The 27,500-nt window shown below is 41.2% G+C and overlaps 1 protein-coding gene across 1 annotated transcript in view; it reads left to right on the forward strand.

The window, feature by feature from the left end:
- Window positions 1-27,500, forward strand: part of LOC128687043 (nephrin) — a 308,655-nt gene that overhangs the window by 16,146 nt on the left and 265,009 nt on the right. The window contains exon 3 of the mRNA XM_070082505.1: window positions 23,342-23,514. Within this exon, the coding sequence (XP_069938606.1) occupies window positions 23,342-23,514 (173 nt within the window). The remainder of the gene's footprint in view (window positions 1-23,341; window positions 23,515-27,500) is intronic.

Below are 27,500 nucleotides of genomic sequence, written 5' to 3' on the forward strand. Positions count from 1 at the left end.
GAACAATGGTAGCAGGTGAACAATGGTATCAGGTGAACAAGGGTAGCAGGTGAACAATGGTAGCAGGTGAACAATGGTAGCAGGTGAACAAGGGTAGCAGGTGAACAATGGTATCAGGTGAACAATGGTAGCAGGTGAACAATGGTAGCAGGTGAACAAGGGTAGCAGGTGAACAATGGTAGCAGGTGAACAATGGTATCAGGTGAACAAGGGTAGCAGGTGAACAATGGTAGCAGGTGAACAATGGTAGCAGGTGAACAATGGTAGCAGGTGAACAAGGGTAGCAGGTGAACAATGGTAGCAGGTGAACAATGGTAGCAGGTGAACAAGGGTAGCAGGTGAACAATGGTAGCAGGTGAACAAGGGTAGCAGGTGAACAATGGTAGCAGGTGAACATTGGTAGCAGGTGCAAGTATTCTTGCACCTGTTACCCCTGCTCTCCTTAGTATAAATAGTTGACTGTTGTAGTTGGCATGCTAGTGGGTGGTAGTGGGTGGCATGCTAGTGGGTGGTAGTGGGTGGCATACTAGTGGGCGGTAGTGGGTGGCATGCTAGTGGGTGGTAGTGGGTGGCATGCTAGTGGGTGGTAGTGGGTGGCATGCTAGTCGGTGGTAGTGTACGGTATACTGGGTTGGATTTTGAAATGAGGTGAGGCAAGATAATAACGCCTAGCTGTAAATGAGGTGAGCTAGCATAACAACACTTAGTTGTAAATGAGGTAAAGCAGAATAACAGCGCTTAGCTGTAAATGACGTGAAGCAGGATAACAGCGCTTAGCTGTAAATGACGTGAAGCAGGATAACAGCGCTTAGCTGTAAATGACGTGAAGCAGGATAACAGCGCTTAGCTGTAAATGACGTGAAGCAGGATAACAGCGCTTAGCTGTAAATGACGTGAAGCAGGATAACAGCGCTTAGCTGTAAATGACGTGAAGCAGGATAACAGCGCTTAGCTGTAAATGACGTGAAGCAGGATAACAGCGCTTAGCTGTAAATGACGTGAAGCAGGATAACAGCGCTTAGCTGTAAATGACGTGAAGCAGGATAACAGCGCTTAGCTGTAAATGACGTGAAGCAGGATAACAGCGCTTAGCTGTAAATGACGTGAAGCAGGATAACAGCGCTTAGTTGTAAATGAGCTGAGGCAGGATTACAGTTCTTAGCCTGTAAATTCAGTAGTCCATAAAAGGTTTTACCTAAATATTACATATATTACCAAACTACACTTTTGAAGATGTAAAATATCAGTTGTAGAATCTTAGTAATCTTATTATTGTGTATTTCTGTCCATAAGATGCATCAGACATTGAAGAGTCAGAAGAGACATATTCTGACTATTTCACATAAAAAATGCTACACCAATTTGAGAATAAAAATTGACACCAGTATTGGAAGTCTGAAGGCTGAGCAGCAGAGGCTTACTCAAGCTAACACACATAAACCAGGTTCAGGAATGATCTCTGTAAAATTAACCAGAGGGCGTCATCACCTTCCAATAGCTGCACGAATTTTGCTCTAGATACACTACACCAGCGCTGGCAATTTGAAGCCGATCGGATAAGGCATTCTCACGGTATAAAGGAAAATTTAGGCGAAAGAAAACAAATCAGGAACCCATTTATAAACTACTGTCACTTGCGGATACCTTTAGAGCACTTTGGGATTCTTAGCAAGAACTTGAGGATTCCTAGCAAGCTACAGCTATGATATGAATTCAGAAAAACATGCAGCGTCTGTGGCTCATTGTAGACGTGAAGAAGTTGCTGCAGTGTTGGGAGACTGGGAGAGTGAAGTTCACAGTTACTGCAGTGCTGGGAGAGTGAAGTTCACGGTTACTGCAGTGCTGGGAGACTGGGTGAGTGAAGTTCACAGTTACTGCAGTGCTGGGAGAGTGAATTTCACAGTTACTGCAGTGCTGGGAGAGTGAAGTTCACAGTTACTGCAGTGATGGGAGACTGGGTGAGTGAAGTTCACAGTTACTGCAGTGCTGGGAGAGTGAAGTTCACAGTTACTGCAGTGCTGGGAGAGTGAAGTTCACAGTTACTGCAGTGCTGGGAGACTGGGAGAGTGAAGTTCACGGTTACTGCAGTGATGGGAGACTGGGAGAGTGAAGTTCACGGTTACTGCAGTGCTGGGAGACTGGGAGAGTGAAGTTCACAGTTACTGCAGTGCTGGGAGAGTGAAGTTCACAGTTACTGCAGTGCTGGGAGACTGGGAGAGTGAAGTTCACGGTTACTGCAGTGCTGGGAGACTGGGAGAGTGAAGTTCACAGTTACTGCAGTGCTGGGAGAGTGAAGTTCACAGTTACTGCAGTGCTGGGAGAGTGAAGTTCACAGTTACTGCAGTGCTGGGAGAGTGAAGTTCACAGTTACTGCAGTGCTGGGAGACTGGGAGAGTGAAGTTCACAGTTACTGCAGTACTGGGAGAGTGAAGTTCACAGTTACTGCAGTGCTGGGAGAGTGAAGTTCACAGTTACTGCAGTACTGGGAGAGTGAAGTTCACGGTTACTGCAGTGCTGGGAGACTGGGAGAGTGAAGTTCACAGTTACTGCAGTGCTGGGAGACTGGGAGAGTGAAGTTCACAGTTACTGCAGTGCTGGGAGACTGGGTGAGTGAAGTTCACAGTTACTGCAGTGCTGGGAGACTGGGAGAGTGAAGTTCACAGTTACTGCAGTGCTGGGAGACTGGGAGAGTGAAGTTCACAGTTACTGCAGTGCTGGGAGACTGGGAGAGTGAAGTTCACAGTTACTGCAGTGCTGGGAGACTGGGAGAGTGAAGTTCACAGTTACTGCAGTGCTGGGAGAGTGAAGTTCACAGTTACTGCAGTGCTGGGTGAGTGAAGTTCACAGTTACTGCAGTGCTGGGAGACTGGGTGAGTGAAGTTCACAGTTACTGCAGTGCTGGGAGACTGGGAGAGTGAAGTTCACAGTTACTACAGTACTGGGAGAGTGAAGTTCACGGTTACTGCAGTGCTGGGAGAGTGAAGTTCACAGTTACTGCAGTACTGGGAGAGTGAAGTTCACAGTTACTGCAGTACTGGGAGACTGGGAGAGTGAAGTTCACAGTTACTGCAGTGCTGGGAGAGTGAAGTTCACAGTTACTGCAGTTCTGGGAGAGTGAAGTTCACAGTTACTGCAGTACTGGGAGAGTGAAGATCACAGTTACTGCAGTGCTGGAAGAGTGAAGTTCAGTTACTGCAGTACTGGGAGACTGGGTGAGTGAAGTTCACAGTTACTGCAGTGCTGGGAGAGTGAAGTTCACAGTTACTGCAGTACTGGGAGACTGGGTGAGTGAAGTTCACAGTTACTGCAGTGCTGGCAGAGTGAAGTTCACAGTTACTGCAGTACTGGGAGACTGGGTGAGTGAAGTTCACAGTTACTACAGTGCTGGGAGACTGGGAGAGTGAAGTTCACAGTTACTACAGTGCTGGGAGACTGGGAGAGTGAAGTTCACAGTTACTGCAGTGCTGGGAGACTGGGTGAGTGAAGTTCACAGTTACTGCAGTGCTGGGAGACTGGGTGAGTGAAGTTCACAGTTACTGCAGTACTGGGAGACTGGGAGAGTGAAGTTCACAGTTACTGCAGTGCTGGGAGAGTGAAGTTCACAGTTACTGCAGTGCTGGGAGACTGGGAGAGTGAAGTTCACAGTTACTGCAGTGCTGGGAGAGTGAAGTTCACAGTTACTGCAGTGCTGGGAGACTGGGAGAGTGAAGTTCACAGTTACTGCAGTGCTGGGAGAGTGAAGTTCACAGTTACTGCAGTGCTGGGTGAGTGAAGTTCACAGTTACTGCAGTGCTGGGTGAGTGAAGATCACAGTTACTGCAGTGCTGGGTGAGTGAAGATCACAGTTACTGCAGTGCTGGGAGAGTGAAGTTCACAGTTACTACAGTGCTGGGAGAGTGAAGTTCACAGTTACTGCAGTGCTGGGAGAGTGAAGTTCACAGTTACTGCAGTACTGCGAGACTGGGTGAGTGAAGTTCACAGTTACTACAGTGCTGGGAGACTGGGAGAGTGAAGTTCACAGTTACTGCAGTGCTGGGAGACTGGGAGAGTGAAGTTGAAGTTCACAGTTACTGCAGTGCTGGGAGACTTGGAGAGTGAGGTTCACAGTTACTGCAGTGCTGGGAGAGTGAAGTTCACAGTTACTGCAGTGCTGGGAGACTGGGAGTGTGAAGTTCACAGTTACTGCAGTACTGGGAGAGTGAAGTTCACAGTTACTGCAGTGCTGGGAGACTGGGTGAGTGAAGTTCACAGTTACTACCGTGCTGGGAGACTGGGTGAGTGAAGTTCACAGTTACTGCAGTACTGGGAGACTGGGTGAGTGAAGTTCACAGTTACTGCAGTGCTGGGAGACTGGGTGAGTGAAGTTTACAGTTACTACAGTGCTGGGAGACTGGGTGAGTGAAGTTCACAGTTACTGCAGTGCTGGGAGACTGGGTGAGTGAAGTTCACAGTTACTGCAGTGCTGGGAGAGTGAAGTTCACAGTTACTGCAGTGCTGGGAGACTGGGTGAGTGAAGTTCACAGTTACTACAGTGCTGGGAGACTGGGAGAGTGAAGTTCACAGTTACTGCAGTGCTGGGAGAGTGAAGTTCACAATTACTGCAGTGCTGGGAGACTGGGTGAGTGAAGTTCACAGTTACTACAGTGCTGGGAGACTGGGAGAGTGAAGTTCAGTTACTACAGTGCTGGGAGACTGGGTGAGTGAAGGTCACAGTTACTACAGTGCTGGGAGACTGGGTGAGTGAAGTTCACAGGTACTGCAGTGCTGGGAGAGTGAAGTTCACGGTTACTGCAGTGCTGGGAGAGTGAAGTTCACGGTTACTGCAGTGCTGGGAGAGTGAAGTTCACAGTTACTGCAGTGCTTCGAGACTGGGTGAGTGAAGTTCACAGTTACTACAGTGCTGGGAGACTGAGAATGAACCTCACAGTTGCTACAGTGCTGAGAGACTGTGTGACAGTGAATCTCACAGTTGCTGCAGTGCTGAGAGTGTGAGAGTGAATCTCACAGTTGCTGCAGTGCTGAGAGACTGTGAGTGAACGTCACAGTTGCTACAGTGTTGAAAGATTATGAGTGAACCTCACAGTTACTACAGTGCTGAGAGACTGTGAGAGTGAACCTCACAGTTGCTACAGTGTTGAGAGATTGTGAGAGTGAACCTCACAGTTGCTACAGTGCTGAGAGACTGTGAGAGTGAACCTCACAGTTGCTACAGTGCTGAGAGACTTCAGATTAATAAAAATCACGTACATTAAACCTAACAGTTTCATTACATAATAACTAAATAATTACCAACCCACAACGCCTACCCCAACCCTCAAAATATTTATATTTTTCGTCAGCTGTTGTAAAAGTTCCCAAGTGTGTATATATATATATATATATATATAAGTTGATAATTTGCATACACGGGAGAGTTTTCCACTTAGGTCAGACTTGAGTAAATACTTAATTAAAAGTTAAGACTTAGTTAATGAAGGGATGTTAGGAGCTTAGAGTTACTTTGTCTGGTGATGAGGTGACGGCATGTGAGAGAGGCAAGGATGATGGTACCTAAATAGCGAAAGAGAGAGTATGGAAAAGATAGCAGAGAACCTGTAAGTCCACCCCTAGGTTATCTTCTGAGAACTATCTATTATTGTCTAGATTACTAGATTAACGACTATCGTGTATTATCTAGTGTTAAATTTCCAATGTACCACTAAAATTACAATAGTGTGACTAAAAATCCTTTATTTTACACGCAGAATGGTAAATCTCTCTGATTTTATTGTACACTTCATATGATTTTTTAAAAATATGTGAAACATCAACAAATTAAGAAAAATGGGCTAAAATGTTGTTTTATTGCATATTTCAAAACAGTAGACTCTGGTAGAGAGAGAGAGAGAGAGAGAGCTAAACATGGAGCGAAAGAGAAAATGAGGGAGCAAGAGAGAACAAGAGATAGTAAGAGAGAATGAGAGAAGGAGCAATAGAGAGCAAAAGAAAAAGAGAGAGAAACAGACAAACTGACTCCATTTATCAATATTTTCCTCATTATATCTCCAACTTTCCCAACTTGTTTTCCAGCCACAACAAAAAAACTTGACCACCAGAAGAACTTTTTGAGAAGATTTGCCAACTTAGCAAACCTTGGTACAAGTGAGGTTGTAAGAGTGTAACTCACTGGCAAAGATGTGATAATATATAATACACTATATTATATATGATATATTATGATGCTATATTATATAATATTCATGTATAATATAATATTATTCATATATAATATAATATAATTTTTCATAATATAATTCCAATCTTTGGAATATTTAAATACATATGTATATTATGGTGGCTTTCGGCCACGATTAAGTAGTTTTGAACTAGATTGTTTAAAGGTATCAGCTGTGTCCCACCAAGATAAATAGACCGAAGAAGAAAACACACTCACCATCATTCGTTCTCTAGCCGTCTTTCCGGAAGTGCTCGGAGACATCAGACTTCAAACTGGTTTTCTAGAGTTAAACTCAAGGGGATTTTAGAGAATTATTCACCTTATAATATCTCTTACAGGTATTTTTTCAGATATTTGATTACGAGAAGGATAATTACCTGGTACTGTCTCACTAGTCCTGTGAAGTGTTTTACATAGCAGTTTACATGATTTGCCTGTTTTACGTAGTATTTTATTTACATGATTTACCAGCTTTTACATGGCATTTTACATGTCCCTACTGACCCCTTTGTGAACACTTCTTTGAATCTCATGTTGAGCTCCTCACATACTTCGCGATTTACCTGTTTTACGTGGTTTTTACACATACTATGTAAAACTAGTATCAAGGAATCTAGGGAGGGATGGATTCTGTCATGGTGGTGAAGGGCTCTTGATTTAAGGAACTGGAGCTACCAAACCTTTCCTGGTGTCAAATACGATTGTCTCTCATTCCCATATACTGTATAAATATTATGGGTTTAGCCCCTCACCACAGCTATAATAATAATAATAATATTGCTAATAATAATCATAATTAAAGGACTGATCACATTCGTTTGAGTACTCCTTGCCAATAGTAATAATAATAATAATAAGAAGAAGAAAAAAATTTAAGTAGTGAAAGATTGGTTATCAGATTGGCGGGAGGGAGTATGGAGGAAGTGAATGTATTTAGATATTTGGGAGTGGACGTGTCAGCAGATGGGTCTGTGAAAGACGAGGTGAATCATAGAACTGATGAAATGAAAAAGGCTAGTCTGTGGAGACAAAGAACGTTATCCATGGAAGCAAAGACGAGAGTGTATGAGAGTATAGTTATGCCAATGCTTTTAAATGGGTGTGAAGCGTGGGTGTTGAATGTTACAACAAGGAGAAGGCTGGAGGCAGTGGAGATGTGTGTGAATATAATGCAGAGAATCCGTAGTTTAGAAATTTAGAGGAGGTGGGGGGCTGAGGAGGGGTTCTTGAGGTGGTTCGGACATTTAAAGAGGGTGGAACGAAACAGAATGACTTGAAAAGCGTATAAATCTGTAGTGGAAGATAGGGGGGTTAGGGGTCGGCCTAGGAAAGGTTGGAGGGAGGGGGTAAAGGAGGTTTTGTGTGCTAGGGGCTTGGACTATCAGCAAGCGTGCGTGAGCGTGTTAGATAGGAGGGAGAGAATACAAATGGGTTATATGATTTGACGTGCTGTTGGAGTGTGAGCAAAGTAACATTCATGAAGGGATTCAGGAAACCCGGCAAGCCGTAATTGAGTCCTGGAGGTGGGAAGTACAGTACTTGCACTCTGAAGGAGGGGTGAAGGTGGGAAGTACAGTACCTGCACTCTGAAGGAGGGGTGAAGGTGGGAAGTACAGTACCTGCACTCTGAAGGAGGGGTGGTGGTGGGTAGTACAGTGCCTGCACTCGGAAGGAGGGGTGGTGGTGGGTAGTACAGTACCTGCACTCTGAAGGAGGGGTGGTGGTGGGTAGTACAGTGCCTGCACTCGGAAGGAGGGATGTTGATATGTTGCAGTGTAAGCGCGCCTCTGCCAAAACAGTGATGGAGTGAACGATGAAAGTATTTCTTTTGCGTGTCACCCTGCCTGGGTGGGAAACGGCCGGTGTGTTAATAATAATAATAATAATAATAATAATAATAATAATAATAATAACTGGACTTTTCACATTCGTTGAGTACTCCTTAGCCGTTGGCTTTCCCTTACACAGAAGTTTTCTCTTTAATGATACAGTCAAATTCTGTTTTCTACTCCACCTGTGTTTACCATGATTAAAAATATTGAGTTGGCTGGACTGAAACCGTTCATGTGCAATTTTTAATCCATTTTCCCCGGGATGTTTGATTGAGTAATATGATTTTTTTAAAAATCATGATTGGCATTCAATGTAATAGTCAAAAAATAGAATTAAATCACCCATTACTCTTCGCTTTGTGAGTCTGAATATATTACGTCTTTTGAAATAAGTGTTTTTATATATGATTTTATGCTATAGTTACCCTTCTCATGAAGCTCGTTTATATGGTTCACCTCGTTAACCTTCTCATGAAGCTCGTTTATATGGTTCACCTCGTTAACCTTCTCATGAAGCTCGTTTATATGGTTCACCTCGTTAACCTTCTCATGAAGCTCGTTTATATGGTTCACCTCGTTAACCTTCTCATGAAGCTCGTTTATATGGTTCACCTCGTTAACCACCTTATGAAGCTCGTTTATATGGTTCACCTCGTTAACCTTCTTATGAAGCTCGTTTATATGGTTCATCTCGTTAACCTTCTCATGAAGCTCGTTTATATGGTTCACCTCGTTAACCTTCTTATGAAGCTCGTTTATATGGTTCACCTCGTTAACCTTCTCATGAAGCTCGTTTATATGGTTCACCTCGTTAACCTTCTTATGAAGCTCGTTTATATGGTTCATCTCGTTAACTTTCTCATGAAGTTTGTTTATATGGTTCACCTCGTTAACCTTCTTATGAAGTTTGTTTATATGGTTCACCTCGTTAACCTTTTCATGAAGCTCGTTTATATGGTTCACCTCGTTAACCTTCTTATGAAGCTCGTTTATATGGTTCACCTCGTTAACCTTCTTATGAAGCTCGTTTATATGGTTCACCTCGTTAACCTTCTCGTGAAGTTTGTTTATATAGTTCACCTCGTTAACCTTCTTATGAAGCTCGTTTATATGGTTCACCTCGTTAACCTTCTTATGAAGCTCGTTTATATGGTTCACCTCGTTAACCTTCTTATGAAGCTCGTTTATATGGTTCATCTCGTTAACCTTCTTATGAAGTTCGTGCATATGGTTCACCTCGCCTTTCGTAGACCCATCTACTAAGTCCACTCCCAGGTATCTGAATGCATTCATTTCCACCATACTCCCTCCCTATGTTATGTTGAAAATGGTATAAAATACTGACAAGATGATTAAAACGAATATGCAACAGTTAGGTATCTTGATTATTGAAATGTTTCGCCTACACAGTAGGCTTCTTCAATCAGATACAAAGGCAGGAGGTGTGGTAGTGAAGTGAAGATGACGTAATCAGTCCATCAACCTTGGAGAAATAATATTTGAGGTGGTCAGTAACTCAGCCTGGAGAAGAGTTCAGCTTCATGGTCTGGAACGATATCGATCCAGGAAGAAACTAAAACACAGTCTTGGCGCTTATATACTGGCGACAACTGAAGGACGTGCAGCAGACGACGGCATCGTCACTGGTAGGCTGGCTAGGAGTAAGAAAGAAGACTTAAGAAATCGTAATGACACGATTGCAAATAAACCATACCCCCGGCCGGGATTGAACCCGCGGTCATAGAGTCTCAAAACTCCAGCCCGTCGCGCTAGCCACTAGACCAGCTAGCCACAATAAGATTCATCCAACTAGGTATATTTCTACACCATAGGAAAGTTAGCACAGGCACCTCTGTGACCACAAATGCAAGTTTTTACAGACGAATCTCCAGCTAGCGTGGCCGTGACGAACTCTAGCTCAAGTCCCTTCACTGCCGTCAACATGACTTAAGAAATCGTAATGACACGATTGCAAATAAACCATACCCCCGGCCGGGATTGAACCCGCGGTCATAGAGTCTCAAAACTCCAGCCCGTCGCGCTAGCCACTAGACCAGCTAGCCACAATAAGATTCATCCAACTAGGTATATTTCTACACCATAGGAAAGTTAGCACAGGCACCTCTGTGACCACAAATGCAAGTTTTTACAGACGGCCACGCTAGCTGGAGATTCGTCTGTAAAAACTTGCATTTGTGGTCACAGAGGTGCCTGTGCTAACTTTCCTATGGTGTAGAAATATACCTAGTTGGATGAATCTTATTGTGGCTAGCTGGTCTAGTGGCTAGCGCGACGGGCTGGAGTTTTGAGACTCTATGACCGCGGGTTCAATCCCGGCCGGGGGTATGGTTTAGTAAGAAAGAAGACTGAGTTGATGTCTTCTGCACCAAGATTCCATGATGTTGCAGTGTCTGACAAGTTGTCGGTACTGTACACCATTTATGTACAAGGATGGAAATGTTGGGCATGTTTCCTTACACTTGCTGTCCCTTTTCACCTAGCAGTAAGTAGATACCTGCGTGGTAGTCGACTATTGTTGGTGGCATCTTGGGATGATAGTATACCTTAGGGCTGGGCTTTGAAATCGCTGTATAGCCCTTGTGGTTTAGCGCTTCTTTTTGAGTATAATAATAATAATGGGCTTTGAAATGAGCTGAGGTAGGATAACAGCTCTTAGCATGTAAAATTTATTCTTGTAAAGAAAAATATAGAAGCAGTGCACTTAAAATATGAGACACTTTTGCAAGATTTGGAAATCTTCAGTCCAATACAGAGAAGAACGGTGAAAAATGAGGAGGAGAGAGAGGTAATCATTCTCCTCCTGGAGAAAGAGTTCAGCTGAACTCTTCTCCAGGAGGAGGAGATCGTGTTGCACGTGTATCTTAATCATCAACTTGACTGTATATAATTTTCAACATGGCTAGGTTTACCGGGTGGTTACGTGGATAATATTTCTGGTATCAACTCCCCTGCGTTCCATACCCAGACCTGGTCTCCCGGTGGATAACCTGACCAACAAGGCTGTTGGTGCTAGCTAACGGGGACACCTTTCTCGGATCGCACAGCCACCGAAATACAATTTTTTCTTGTGGCATCCTGGAAGAAAGAGCAGCACTTGGGGAATAGGAGATAGTCTTGATCCGAGGAAGGAGAGTAGCTCCAATTCTTGGATCAAGATCCCCGTGAGGTGGGAGAGCGAGCATTTGTTACAGAAGCGTAACTCGCTCACCGCCAGCACCTCTAATAAATGCAAACTTTATCATAATGGCTAAAATGTGGAGAAATGTGCGTATATCTCCATAATATTATAGTGTCCGGTGACATTGGAAAGTATTGACTGTTGTACTGTGTGAGGAAGATGATGACTGGGTATTGACTGTTGTACTGTGTGAGGAAGATGATGACTGGGTAATGACTGTTGTACTGTGTGAGGAAGATGATGACTGGGTAATGACTGTTATACTGTGTGAGGAAGATGATGACTGGGTAATGATTGTTATACTGTGTGAGGAAGATGATGACTGGGTAATGACTGTTATACTGTGTGAGGAAGATGATGACTGGGTATTGACTGTTGTACTGTGTGAGGAAGATGATGACTGGGTAATGACTGTTATACTGTGTGAGGAAGATGATGACTGGGTAATGATTGTTATACTGTGTGAGGAAGATGATGACTGGGTAATGACTGTTATACTGTGTGAGGAAGATGATGACTGGGTATTGACTGTTATACTGTGTGAGGAAGATGATGACTGGGTATTGACTGTTATACTGTGTGAGGAAGATGATGACTGGGTAATGACTGTTATACTGTGTGAGGAAGATGATGACTGGGTAATGACTGTTATACTGTGTGAGGAAGATGATGACTGGGTAATGACTGTTATACTGTGTGAGGAAGATGATGACTGGGTATTGACTGTTATACTGTGTGAGGAAGATGATGACTGGGTATTGACTGTTATACTGTGTGAGGAAGATGATGACTGGGTATTGACTGTTATACTGTGTGAGGAAGATGATGACTGGGTATTGACTGTTATACTGTGTGAGGAAGATGATGACTGGGTATTGACTGTTATACTGTGTGAGGAAGATGATGACTGGGTATTGACTTATACTGTGTGAGGAAGATGATGACTGGGTATTGACTGTTATACTGTGTGAGGAAGATGATGACTGGGTATTGACTGTTATACTGTGTGACGAAGATGGTGACTGGGTATTGACTGTTATACTATGTGAGGAAGATGACTGGGTATTGACTGTTATACTGTGTGAGGAAGATGATGACTGGGTAATGACTGTTATACTGTGTGAGGAAGATGGTGACTGGGTATTGACTGTTATACTGCGTGAGGAAGATAGTGACTGGGTATTGACTGTTATACTGTGTGAGGAAGATGGTGACTGGGTATTGACTGTTATACTGTGTGAGAAAGATGATGACTGGGTAATGACTGTTATACTGTGTGAGGAAGATGATGACTGGGTATTGACTTATACTGTGTGAGGAAGATAATGACTGGGTATTGACTGTTATACTGTGTGAGGATGATGACTGGGTATTGACAGTTATACTGTGTGAGGAAGATGATGACTGGGTATTGACTGTTTTACTGTGTGAGGAAGATGATGACTGGGTATTGACTGTTATACTGTGTGAGGAAGCTGGTGACTGGGTATTGACTGTTATACTGTGTGAGGAAGATGATGACTGGGTATTGGCGGTTATACTGTGTGAGGAAGATAATGACTGTTATACTGTGTGAGGAAGCTGGTGACTGGGTATTGACTGTTATACTGTGTGAGGAAGATGATGACTGGGTATTGGCGGTTATACTGTGTGAGGAAGATAATGACTGTTATACTGTGTGAGGAAGATGGTGACTGGGTATTGACTGTTATACTGTGTGAGGAAGATGGTGACTGGGTATTGACTGTTATACTGTGTGAGGAAGATGGTGACTGGGTAATGACTGTTATACTGTGTGAGGAAGATGGTGACTGGGTATTGACTGTTATACTGTGTGAGGAAGATGATGACTGGGTAATGACTGTTATACTGTGTGAGGAAGATGACTGGGTAATGACTGTTATACTGTGTGAGGAAGATGGTGACTGGGTATTGACTGTTATACTGTGTGAGGAAGATGATGACTGGGTATTGACTGTTATACTGTGTGAGGAAAATGGTGACTGGGTATTGACTGTTACACTGTGTGAGGAAGATGATGACTGGATATTGATTGTTATACTGTGTGAGGAAGATGGTGACTGGGTATTGACTGTTATACTGTGTGAGGAAGATGATGACTGGTTATTGACTGTTATACTGTGTGAGGAAGATGATGACCGGGTGGAAATAAATGGTATCAAATACCGACACAGTGGAAATATAAACACATATGCAGTATAATGTGATCCTTTATTGACAACGTTTCACCCACACAGTGGGCTTTTTCAAGTCACACACAGATCTACCTGGGGTGGAAGGTACGGGAGTATTTATAGTCATGTTCAGAATGTTGAGGTCAGGTGGAGAATGCTGCATCTGATGATCTACCGGGTGGAGTTATAGAGTCTTGGGTAGCTTGGCAGGGGTATTGGACAAGTTGTGAGTAGACCTTTTGCAGTGTTCTATGTTCTTATGTGGGATAGCGATGAAGAAGTTTCTTGGCGAGTGGTTCAGCTATGTTATAGAAGCCGTTGTTCTGGTTGAAATTGTTGGTTATAGAGATAAGCGATGATTCCAGGATTCTTCGGTATTGAGTGTTGTCTTCTGTGGCGATAAGTCTTGAGTTTCTGTCGTTAATTAAATGGTTGTGTGAATTGCGATGTTGTACACAGGCATTCCTTGTATCGTCAGTCCTGCTTGCATATTGGTGTTCTGAAATACGTGTTTGGAGGTCTCTTGATGTTTTGCCCACATATAATTTGTTGCAGTCATTACAAGGGATTATGTATACCCCTGCAGAGGATGGAGGCTTGTCCTGTCTACTACTGGTTATGTCCTTGATGGTCGTGGTTGTGGAGGTAGATACTTGGAATGATGTATTGGAAAAGATGTTGGAAACATGTTTGGCAATGGAGTTGGTGGGGAGGACTATGTATCTCTTCTCGGCAGTGTCTTCTCTGGGTGTGTTGAAGATGTTTAATGCCCGCCGTCGTCACTTCATCAGAGACTGCAGACGGCGGGCATTAAACATCTTCAACACACCCAGAGAAGACACTGCCGAGAAGAGATACATAGTCCTCCCCACCAACTCCATTGCCAAACATGTTTCCAACATCTTTTCCAATACATCATTCCAAGTATCTACCTCCACAACCACGACCATCAAGGACATCACCAGTAGTAGACAGGACAAGCCTCCATCCTCTGCAGGGGTATACATAATCCCTTGTAATGACTGCAACAAATTATATGTGGGCGAAACATCAAGAGACCTCCAAACACGTATTTCAGAACACCAATATTGTTATACTGTGTGTGGAAGATGGTGACTGGGTATTGGCTGTTATCCTGTGTGATTAAGATGATGACTGGGTATTGACTGTTATACTGTGTGAGGAAGATGATGACTGGGTAATGACTGTTATACTGTGTGAGGAAGATGATGACTGGGTAATGACTGTTATACTGTGTGAGGAAGATGATGACTGGGTAATGACTGTTATACTATGTGAGGAAGATGATGACTGGGTATTGACTGTTATACTGTGTGAGGAAGATGATGACTGGGTAATGTCTGTTATACTGTGTGAGGAAGATGATGACTGGATAATGACTGTTATACTGTGTGAGGAAGATGATGACTGGGTAATGACTGTTATACTGTGTGAGGAAGATGATGACTGGGTAATGTCTGTTATACTGTGTGAGGAAGATGATGACTGGATAATGACTGTTATACTGTGTGAGGAAGATGATGACTGGGTAATGACTGTTATACTGTGTGAGGAAGATGATGACTGGGTATTGACTGTTATACTGTATGAGGACGAATGTGACTGGGTATTGACTGTTATTCTGTGTAAGGAAGATGATGACTGGGTAATGACTGTTATACTGTGTGAGGAAGATGACTGGGTATTGACTGTTATACTGTATGAGGACGAATGTGACTGGGTAATGACTTATTCTGTGTAAGGAAGATGATGACTGGATAATGACTGTTATACTGTGTGAGGAAGATGATGACTGGGTAATGACTGTTATACTGTGTGAGGAAGATGATGACTGGGTAATGACTGTTATACTGTGTGAGGAAGATGATGACTGGGTAATGACTGTTATACTGTGTGAGGAAGATGATGACTGGGTAATGACTGTTATACTGTGTGAGGAAGATGATGACTGGGTAATGACTGTTATACTGTGTGAGGAAGATGATGACTGGGTATTGACTGTTATACTGTGTGAGGAAGATGATGACTGGGTAATGACTGTTATACTGTGTGAGGAAGATGATGACTGGGTATTGACTGTTATACTGTGTGAGGAAGATGATGACTGGGTATTGACTGTTATACTGTGTGAGGAAGATGATGACTGGGTATTGACTGTTATACTGTGTGAGGAAGATGATGACTGGGTATTGACTTATACTGTGTGAGGAAGATGATGACTGGGTATTGACTGTTATACTGTGTGAGGAAGATGATGACTGGGTAATGACTATTATACTGTGTGAGGAAGATGATGACTGGGTATTGACTGTTATACTGTGTGAGGAAGATGATGACTGGGTAATGACTGTTATACTGTGTGAGGAAGATGATGACTGGGTATTGACTGTTATACTGTGTGAGGACGAAGGTGATGACTGAATAGTGAATGTTGGGTATTGACTGTTATACTGTGTGAGGAAGATGATGACTGGGTATTGACTGTTATACTGTGTGAGGAAGATGATGACTGGGTATTGACTGTTATACTGTGTGAGGAAGATGATGACTGGGTATTGACTGTTATACTGTGTGAGGAAGATGATGACTGGGTATTGACTGTTATACTGTGTGAGGAAGATGATGACTGGGTATTGACTGTTATACTGTGTGAGGACGAAGGTGATGACTGAATAGTGAATGTTATGCAGTATTATAACCATTCTTCTCTGTAATTCACAGTACGATGACTGTATAATGAATCTCTCATGTGAAGATACACTTCGATCCTTGAATCTTCACTGCCTTGAGAGACGTAGAATGAGAGGAGATATCATTGAAGTGTATAAATAGATGATCCGCATAAACCAAGGTGATATTAACAAAATACTGAGAATATCGAATCAAATAAGAACCAGAAATAGCAGATATAAGTTAGATAAATTTACATTTAGAAAGGACATATGCAAGTATTGGTTTCAAATGGAGTTGTGGATGCGTGGAACAATCATCCGACTTGGGTAATAGAGGCTAGGACCCTGGGTGGCTGTAAAAGGAGATTGGATAAATATATGAGTGGGAGGGACTGGGTTTGATCTGGGATACCGGAATAAATTGTTGGGTAACTTTGGTTAAAGCTTGGACAAATACATGGGCGAATTGAAAATGGTATACAGTATTAACAGGCTGATAAGTATGTCATATTTGCAACGGTTAGGTATCTTTATTTCGAAACGTTTCGCCTACACAGAAGGCTTCTCCTGAGGAAGCCTAGTGTATAGACCTAATGTGTATTACCAAATACATGGGTGGTTTTGATAATGACTTGCCTTGTATGGGCCAGTAGGCCTGCTGCAGTGTTCCTCCATTCTTATATTTTTACGATCATCATTCTCTCCAGTCCCCTGTATGATCATTTTTTCTCAAATCCAGTGTATGATCATCATTTCCAGTATGATCATCACCAGCACCGCCACCATTGCTAACACATCTACCACCATAACACATCTACCACCATAACACATCTACCACCATAACACATCTACCACCATAACACATCTACCACCATAACACATCTACCACCATAACATAACTCCTACGTCTGCAACAAATGCAAATCTATTCTCAGTTTTATCTTTACTCTTGTATGGTTCAAGCTGCTTAGTGTGTTAAGGTTACTGCATAAAGCTGGAGGATAAAAATGTGTGGTGTCACTGTATCGTGTGTTACAGTGTACTGTGTGTCACTGTACCATGTGTTACACTACTGTCACTGTACCATGCGTTACACTGTACTGTGTGTCACTGTACCGTGTGTCACTGTACCATGTGTTACACTATTGTGTGTCACTGTACCATGTGTTACACTGTATTATGTCACTGTACCATATGTCACTGTACCATGTATCACTGTTCCATGCTTCACTGTTCCATGTTTCACTACCATGTGTCACTGTTCCATGTGTCTCTGTACCGTGTGTCACTGCACCGTGTCACTGTACCGTGTGTCACTGTACCATGTGTGTGTCACTGTACCATGTGTCACTGTACCATGTGTCACTGTACCATGTGTGTCACTGTATCATGTGTCACTGTACCATTACAGCGTCGCCACAAATGAGAACCACCACCACCATCACCACAGTCTCTCACTTTAATACCTCCCTGATTCAACAAAGTTTCCCAGCTCACCTCATTATTTTATCTCTCTCTCTCTCTCTCTCTCTCTCTCTCTCTCTCTGTCTTTTACACAGGGTTTGACAAGGTTAGATTAAGGATCCCTAGCTTTATTGACAAGCTATTTACAGGTTAAGGATTCCTAACTTTATTGACAAGCTAAGAGCTGTTACCTACATCAGCTCATTTGTTATTGTTACGAAGCATGTAAGTAGGGAACAGGATGAAGTTGGAGCCATCTGTGGGCCAGCATTTTAATTTGATCAACTAACTTTATCTCGTTGACATCATTATGCTGTACTAATGTGTGCCATATTCGAGTCATCCTGGGTATATATGATCTCAGATGGAGTGATGTTCTGGAGAAGGGTACAGCCAGAGTGAAGTTGCTGCTTTCTGCCCGTCTTGTGGTATAGAAGCTTGCTTCACGTTGTCCTCGAAGTGGATCCAAGTGTGGTACTTTGACAATATTGGCCTTGTACATAACAGTAAGGCCACCCACATCCCTCCTACTTGAAGGCTCTACTGAAATGACAGATCTATCCAGGATGGGTCCAGGCGAGAGATGAGACATCTTGCTTTGTTCTCCACCCTGTCAAGCAGTCGCAAATGAGAGGGGGGGAAGGGGGAGGCAAACCAAGAAAGTGGAGCATACTCAAGGTGTGAGAGTTCTAGTGCCTCATGCAGAATCTTGCAACCCGTACTATCAAGCAGCTGCCTTGTTTAAAAGATTTACAACGTGGTTCTTCATAGTCAGTTTGGTCAGTCTCTCTCTCTCTCTCTCTCTCTCTCTCTCTGTAATGAGGCTTCTTTTGTGTTCCTGACACTTCCTCTTCACCTTTTCTTCTCTTGTTTTTTCCTTTCTCCTTTACTCCCCTCTTACTAATTTCATTAAAACTACAATTTATTATTATTATTATTATTATTATTAGTGGTGGTAATAGTAAAAGTAACAGTAGTAGTAGAAGTGGTAGTCATAGGAATAATAGTTTTATTATTATTATTAATTGGTGTTGCAGTTTTGTAACTACCCGAGTATACTAATGTACACTAGAGTACATTAGTGTCCACTACAGCATATTAGTGTACACTAGAGTACATTAGTGTCTACTACATTACTGTCCACTAGAGTATATTAGTGTGCACTAGAGTACATTAGTGTTCACTTGAGCACACTAGAGTATATTAGTGTCCACTAGAGTATTCTAGAGTACATTAGTGTCTAGTGCATTAGTGTCCACTAGAGTATATTAGTGTGCACTAGAGTACATCAGTGTCTAATTCATTAGTGTCTAGTACATTAGTGTTAACTAGAGTATATTAGTGTTCCCTAGAGCACACTAGAGTATATTAGTGTCCACTAGAGTATTCTAGAGTACATTAGTATCTAGTGCATTAGTGTCCACTAGAGTATATTAGTGTGCAATAGAGCACATTAGTGTCTAGTATATTAGTGTGCACTAGAGTACATTAGTGTGCACTAGAGTACATTAGTGTCTAGTACATTAGTGTGCACTAGAGTACATTAGTGTCTAGTACATTAGTGTGCACTAGAGTACATTAGTGTGCACTAGAGTACATTAGTGTACACTAGAGTACATTAGTGTCTAGTACATTAGTGTGCACTAGAGTACATTAGTGTCTAGTACATTAGTGTTCACTAGAGTATATTAGTGTGCACTAGAGTACATTAGTGTACACTAGAGTACATTAGTGTCTAGTACATTAGTGTTCACTAGAGTATATTAGTGTGCACTAGAGTACATTAGTGTCTAGTACATTAGTGTGCACTAGAGTACATTAGTGTGCACTAGAGTACATTAGTGTCTAGTACATTAGTGTGCACTAGAGTACATTAGTGTCTAGTACATTAGTGTTCACTAGAGTATATTAGTGTGCACTAGAGTACATTAGTGTACACTAGAGTACATTAGTGTCTAGTACATTAGTGTTCACTAGAGTATATTAGTGTGCACTAGAGTACATTAGTGTACACTAGAGTACATTAGTGTCTAGTACATTAGTGTTCACTAGAGTATATTAGTGTGCACTAGAGTATATTAGTGTGCACTAGAGTACATTAGTGTCTAGTACATTAGTGTGCACTAGAGTATATTAGTGTGCACTAGAGTACATTAGTGTACACTAGAGTACATTAGTGTCTAGTACATTAGTGTTCACTAGAGTATATTAGTGTGCACTAGAGTACATTAGTGTCTAGTACATTAGTGTGCACTAGAGTACATTAGTGTGCACTAGAGTACATTAGTGTCTAGTACATTAGTGTGCACTAGAGTACATTAGTGTCTAGTACATTAGTGTTCACTAGAGTATATTAGTGTGCACTAGAGTACATTAGTGTCTAGTACATTAGTGTGCACTAGAGTATATTAGTGTGCACTAGAGTACATTAGTGTACACTAGAGTACATTAGTGTCTAGTACATTAGTGTTCACTAGAGTATATTAGTGTGCACTAGAGTACATTAGTGTACACTAGAGTACATTAGTGTCTAGTACATTAGTGTTCACTAGAGTATATTAGTGTGCACTAGAGTACATTAGTGTCTAGTACATTAGTGTGCACTAGAGTACATTAGTGTCTAGTACATTAGTGTGCACTAGAGTACATTAGTGTCTAGTACATTAGTGTTCACTAGAGTATATTAGTGTGCACTAGAGTATATTAGTGTGCACTAGAGTACATTAGTGTCTAGTACATTAGTGTGCACTAGAGTATATTAGTGTGCACTAGAGTACATTAGTGTACACTAGAGTACATTAGTGTCTAGTACATTAGTGTTCACTAGAGTATATTAGTGTGCACTAGAGTACATTAGTGTCTAGTACATTAGTGTGCACTAGAGTACATTAGTGTCTAGTACATTAGTGTGCACTAGAGTACATTAGTGTCTAGTACATTAGTGTTCACTAGAGTATATTAGTGTGCACTAGAGTACATTAGTGTACACTAGAGTACATTAGTGTTCACTAGAGTATATTAGTGTGCACTAGAGTACATTAGTGTCTAGTACATTAGTGTGCACTAGAGTACATTAGTGTTCACTAGAGTATATTAGTGTGCACTAGAGTACATTAGTGTCTAGTACATTAGTGTGCACTAGAGTACATTAGTGTTCACTAGAGTATATTAGTGTGCACTAGAGTACATTAGTGTCTAGTACATTAGTGTGCACTAGAGTACATTAGTGTCTAGTACATTAGTGTGCACTAGAGTACATTAGTGTCTAGTACATTAGTGTTCACTAGAGTATATTAGTGTGCACTAGAGTACATTAGTGTCTAGTACATTAGTGTTCACTAGAGTATATTAGTGTGCACTAGAGTACATTAGTGTACACTAGAGTACATTAGTGTCTAGTACATTAGTGTGCACTAGAGTACATTAGTGTCTGGTACATTAGTGTTCACTAGAGTATATTAGTGTGCACTAGAGTACATTAGTGTCTAGTACATTAGTGTGCACTAGAGTACATTAGTGTCTAGTACATTAGTGTGCACTAGAGTACATTAGTGTCTAGTACATTAGTGTTCACTAGAGTATATTAGTGTGCACTAGAGTACATTAGTGTCTAGTACATTAGTGTACACTAGAGTACATTAGTGTCTAGTACATTAGTGTGCACTAGAGTACATTAGTGTCTAGTACATTAGTGTTCACTAGAGTATATTAGTGTGCACTAGAGTACATTAGTGTCTAGTACATTAGTGTGCACTAGAGTATATTAGTGTGCACTAGAGTACACTGGAGTACATTTGTGTTCATTAGAGCACACTAGAGTACATTAGTGTCCACAGCTTAATAAATGTAGAGTAACAAAGACTTTTCAACATCCTTCATATATAAAGGCACTTACCAACTGATCCCCGGTTGTCTTCAAAAGGAAACCGGATAAGTTCTTGAATTCAGTTCCTAATCAACCGGGCTGTAGTTATTACGTCAGACTACGTGTTGCTAGCAGAAATAGCTTAGCATATCAAAATATCAGTTTTGGTCTGGGATGGGACCCCTGAGGCGGTGACCTCCCAGGAATTGACTACAGAGAGACTGTAGTTGCTGTAATTATTTTTTTGGTTGTAGTGTTAGGTTAAGTGTGTAAAGCACTCAGATTCCCCGTACCTCTTATGTTATATTACATTGAGGGTTTTACAGGATAAAAGTTTCTACGTATATTTACAAGCTAGGAGATGTTACCTACCTCACCTCATTGGAAAGCCTTTTTTTGTTGTTATCTGACATATAAACAGGGAGCAGGATGAAGTTGGAGCCATCTGTGGGCCTGCGATGTTTATTTCGTCAACTAACTCCTCCTTTTCCTCTGCCTCTCTTCTCTCTCTTGTTTTCCCCACGTTTCTCATCTCATTAATCATTTTTCTTGTTCATTTACAGAAGCTGAGCGTTTACATAACACACGAGTCACACTCACCCCTTCCTTAGTAATTTTAATCCACCTTTTTTGCTGTTTAATGTAAATTATCGGCTAATTGCTTCTTCCTGCCGTCTTATCCTGTTCTTGCTCTCTCCCCTCTCGCCCTTCCCTCTTACTTTCTTCCCTCTCACTTCCTCCCCTTCACTCTCTCTTCTCTTACATTCATTATGTATCTCTTTACTGTGTTGTCCACAGTGGCTGATTGTAACTCTAGTGGTGTTCACACTGGCTAATTGTAACACTAGTGTTGTTCACACTGGTTGATTGTAACACTAGTGTTGTTCACACTGGTTGATTGTAACACTAGTGTTGTTCACACTGGTTGATTGTAACACTAGTGTTGTTCACACTGGTTGATTGTAACATTAGTGTTGTTCACGCTGATTGATTGTAACACTAGTGGTGTTTACACTGTTTGATTATAACACTAGCGGTGTTCACACTGGTTAATTGTAACACTAGTGGTGTTCACACAGGTTGATTGTAACACTAAGAGGTGTTTACACTGGATGATTGAAACATTAGTGGTGTTCACACTGGTTGATTGTAACACTAGAGGTGTCTACATTGGTTGATTGTAACACTAGAGGTGTCTACATTGTTGATTGTAACACTAGAGGTGTCTACATTGGTTGATTGTAACACTAGAGGTGTCTACATTGGTTGATTATAACACTAGTGGTGTTTACACTGGTTGATTATAACACTAGTGGTGTTTACACTAGTTAATTTTAACACTAGTGGTGTTCAAACTTGTTAATTGTAACACTAATGGTGTTCACACTAGTTAATTTTAACACTAGTTGTGTTCACACTGGTTAATTGTAACACTAGTGGTGTTTACAGTAGTTAATTTTAACACTAGTGGTGTTCAAACTGGTTAATTGTAACACTAGTGGTGTTCACACTGGTTAATTGTAAATCTAGTGGTGCTCACACTGGTTAATTGTAGGTGCAGAAGAAAGAGGAAAGAAAATGAAAGTCTGAAGAAGATATCAAGCGTCTTCCACGGGGACGTAAAAATATAACAACAGTTGTAAAATATAACAAAAATGGAGGGGATGTTATACTGGAGGATTTACTTCGCAGAGTTGTACAACAATGAAATATATTAACAGAGATAGAAGCTGCTACAATGCTTGGAAAAATCTAGTTTAGAGAAATAAATAATGAAGCCGGGACATCACGAACACAACCTTGCTCCTGATGCTACAATTAGGTAAAAAAAATAGTTACGCAACGCCCATTAGCTTTTTTTGTTTCTTTGTAACAGCTACGACAACCGGCCAGGGAGGCTTCAGGCTCCAGAAGACCGCCACACTATCAAGAAACAGTTGCTGGAGGGTAGAGCCGTGTTCCGACCTGGCCAGGTGCCAGCTATGCACATCAAGCCTGTACTCATGACAGATCAGGCCAATTACACCTGCAGGGTCGACTTTCGCATAGGTGAGTACAGTCTTCTCTCAAGCCGTGGTCGTGTTCAGTCTTGAATGTTTAAATTGCAGGCATTGTACGTCTCACCGCGAGGACTCAAGTCCGGCTGACCGGTTTCCCCGAATCACTCACAAAATATTACCCTGTTCACACTCCAACAGCTCAAGTCTCAAAAACTATTCGTCTCCACTCACTCCTATCTAACACGCTCACACATGCCTGCTTAATGCCCAAGCCCCTTGCACACAAAACTTCTTTTACCCCCTCCCGCCATCTTAGGACGACCTTGGATGGTCTTTATATATATATATATATATATATATATATATATATATATATATATATATATATATATATATATATATATATATATATATATATATATAATATATATATATATATATATATATATATATAATGTCGTGCCGAATATGTAAAACTGGTCAATTAGCAAGAACTCATTTAAAATTAAATCCTTTCTGAAATTTTCTTTTATACGTTTAAAGATATATTTTTTTCATTAATGTTAATGTAAAAAAATTTAATTTTGCACCAAAAGAATCTTAGAAAACTTACCTAACCTTATTATAACAAGAACAATTTATTTTAGCCTAACCCAACTAAATATATTTTAGATCTGTTTATAGTAATTTAATACTAAACAAACACAGTGAAATATATTTTTCTTCGTTAGGTTCAGAAAGATTTTGGCGAAATTATTGCATACACAAATTTTCACTTGCCCAATATATGGCAAGATGAACGTTGCTATTTAAGCCAAGATCGCAAGTTCTGCCTAGTCGGCACGATATATATATATATATATATATATATATATATATATATATTTTTTTTTTTTTTTGTTTTTTTTCAACAAGTCGGCCGTCTCCCACCGAGGCAGGGTGACCCAAAAAAGAAAGAAAATCCCCAAAAAGAAAATACTTTCATCATCATTCAACACTTTCACCACACTCGCACATTATCACTGTTTTTGCAGAGGTGCTCAGAATACAACAGTCTAGAAGCATACACATATAAAGATACACAACATATCCCTCCAAACTGCCAATATCCCAAACCCCTCCTTTAAAGTGCAGGCATTGTACTTCCCATTTCCAGGACTCAAGTCCGACTATATGAAAATAACCGGTTTCCCTGAATCCCTTCACTAAATATTACCCTGCTCACACTCCAACAGATCGTCAGGTCCCAAGTACCATTCGTCTCCATTCACTCCTATCTAACACGCTCACGCACGCTTGCTGGAAGTCCAAGCCCCTTACCCACAAAACCTCCTTTACCCCCTCTCTCCAACCCTTTCGAGGACGACCCCTACCCCGCCTTCCTTCCCCTATAGATTTATATGCTTTCCATGTCATTCTACTGTGATCCATTCTCTCTAAATGACCAAACCACCTCAACAACCCCTCTTCTGCCCTCTGACTAATACTTTTATTAACTCCACACCTTCTCCTAATTTCCACACTCCGAATTTTCTGCATAATATTTACACCACACATTGCCCTTAAACAGGACATCTCCGCTGCCTCCAACCGTCTCCTCGCTGCTGCATTTACCACCCAAGCTTCACACCCATATAAGAGTGTTGGTACTACTATACTTTCATACATTCCCTTCTTTGCCTCCATAGATAACGTTTTTTGACTCCACATATACCTCAACGCACCACTCACCTTTTTTCCCTCATCAATTCTATGATTAACCTCATCCTTCATAAATCCATCCGCCGACACATCAACTCCCAAGTATCTGAAAACATTCACTTCTTCCATACTCCTCCTCCCCAATTTGATATCCAATTTTTCTTTATCTAAATCATTTGACACCCTCATCACCTTACTCTTTTCTATGTTCACTTTCAACTTTCTACCTTTACACACATTCCCAAACTCATCCACTAACCTTTGCAATTTTTCTTTAGAATCTCCCATAAGCACAGTATCATCAGCAAAAAGTAACTGTGTCAATTCCCATTTTGAATTTGATTCCCCATAATTTAATCCCACCCCTCTCCCAAACACCCTAGCATTTACTTCCTTTACAACCCCATCTATAAATATATTAAACAACCATGGTGACATTACACATCCCTGTCTAAGACCTACTTTTACCGGGAAGTAGTCTCCCTCTCTTCTACACACCCTAACCTGAGCCTCACTATCCTCATAAAAACTCTTTACAGCATTTAATAACTTACCACCTATTCCATATACTTGCAACATCTGCCACATTGCTCCTCTATCCACTCTATCATATGCCTTTTCTAAATCCATAAATGCAATAAAAACTTCCCTATCTTTATCTAAATACTGTTCACATATATGCTTCAATGTAAACACCTGATCTACACATCCCCTACCCACTCTAAAACCTCCTTGCTCATCCGCAATCCTACATTCTGTCTTACCTCTAATTCTTTCAATTATAACCCTACCGTACACTTTTCCTGGTATACTCAGTAAGCTTATTCCTCTATAATTTTTACAGTCTCTTTTGTCCCCTTTCCCTTTATATAAAGGGACTATACATGCTCTCTGCCAATCCCTAGGTACCTTCCCCTCTTTCATACATTTATTAAACAAAAGTACCAACCACTCCAACACTATATCCCCCCCTGCTTTTAACATTTCTGTCATGATCCCATCAGTTCCAGCTGCTTTACCCCCTTTCATTTTACGTAATGCCTCACGTACCTCCCCCACACTTACATTCTGCTCTTCTTCACTCCTAAAAGATGGTATACCTCCCTGACCAGTGCATGAAATTACTGCCTCTGTTTCTTCCTTAACATTTAAAAGTTCCTCAAAATATTCTCGCCATCTTCCCAATACCTCCATCTCCCCATCTACTAACTCCCCTACTCTGTTTTTAACTGACAAATCCATATTTTCCCTAGGCTTTCTTAACTTGTTTAACTCACTCCAAAATTTTTTCTTATTTTCATTAAAATTTCTTGACAGTGCCTCTCCCACTCTATCATCTGCTCTCCTTTTGCACTCTCTCACCACTCTCTTTACCTTTCTTTTACTCTCCATATACTCTGCTCTTCTTATAACACTTCTGCTTTGTAAAAACCTCTCATAAGCTACCTTTTTCTCTTTTATCACACCCTTTACTTCATCATTCCACCAATCACTCCTCTTTCCTCCTGCCCCCACCCTCCTATAACCACAAACTTCTGCCCCACATTCTAATACTGCATTTTTAAAACTATTCCAACCCTCTTCAACCCCCCCACTACTCATCTTTGCACTAGCCCACCTTTCTGCCAATAGTCGCTTATATCTCACCCGAACTTCCTCCTCCCTTAGTTTATACACTTTCACCTCCCTCTTACTTGTTGTTGCCACCTTCCTCTTTTCCCATCTACCTCTTACTCTAACTGTAGCTACAACTAAATAATGATCCGATATATCAGTTGCCCCTCTATAAACATGTACATCCTGGAGCCTACCCATCAACCTTTTATCCACCAATACATAATCTAATAAACTACTTTCATTACGTGCTACATCATACCTTGTATATTTATTTATCCTCTTTTTCATAAAATATGTATTACTTATTACCAAATTTCTTTCTACACATAGCTCAATTAAAGGCTCCCCATTTACATTTACCCCTGGCACCCCAAATTTACCTACTACTCCCTCCATAACATTTTTACCCACTTTAGCATTAAAATCCCCAACCACCATTACTCTCACACTTGATTCAAAACTCCCCACGCATTCACTCAACATTTCCCAAAATCTCTCTCTCTCCTCTACACTTCTCTCTTCTCCAGGTGCATACACGCTTATTATAACCCACTTTTCACATCCAATCTTTATTTTACTCCACATAATCCTTGAATTAATACATTTATAGTCCCTCTTTTCCTGCCATAGCTTATCCTTCAACATTATTGCTACTCCTTCTTTAGCTCTAACTCTATTTGAAACCCCTGACCTAATCCCATTTATTCCTCTCCACTG

This window comes from Cherax quadricarinatus, chromosome 7 (assembly GCF_038502225.1).
Source record: "Cherax quadricarinatus isolate ZL_2023a chromosome 7, ASM3850222v1, whole genome shotgun sequence".
In the NCBI taxonomy this organism is placed as follows: Eukaryota; Metazoa; Arthropoda; class Malacostraca; order Decapoda; family Parastacidae; genus Cherax; species Cherax quadricarinatus.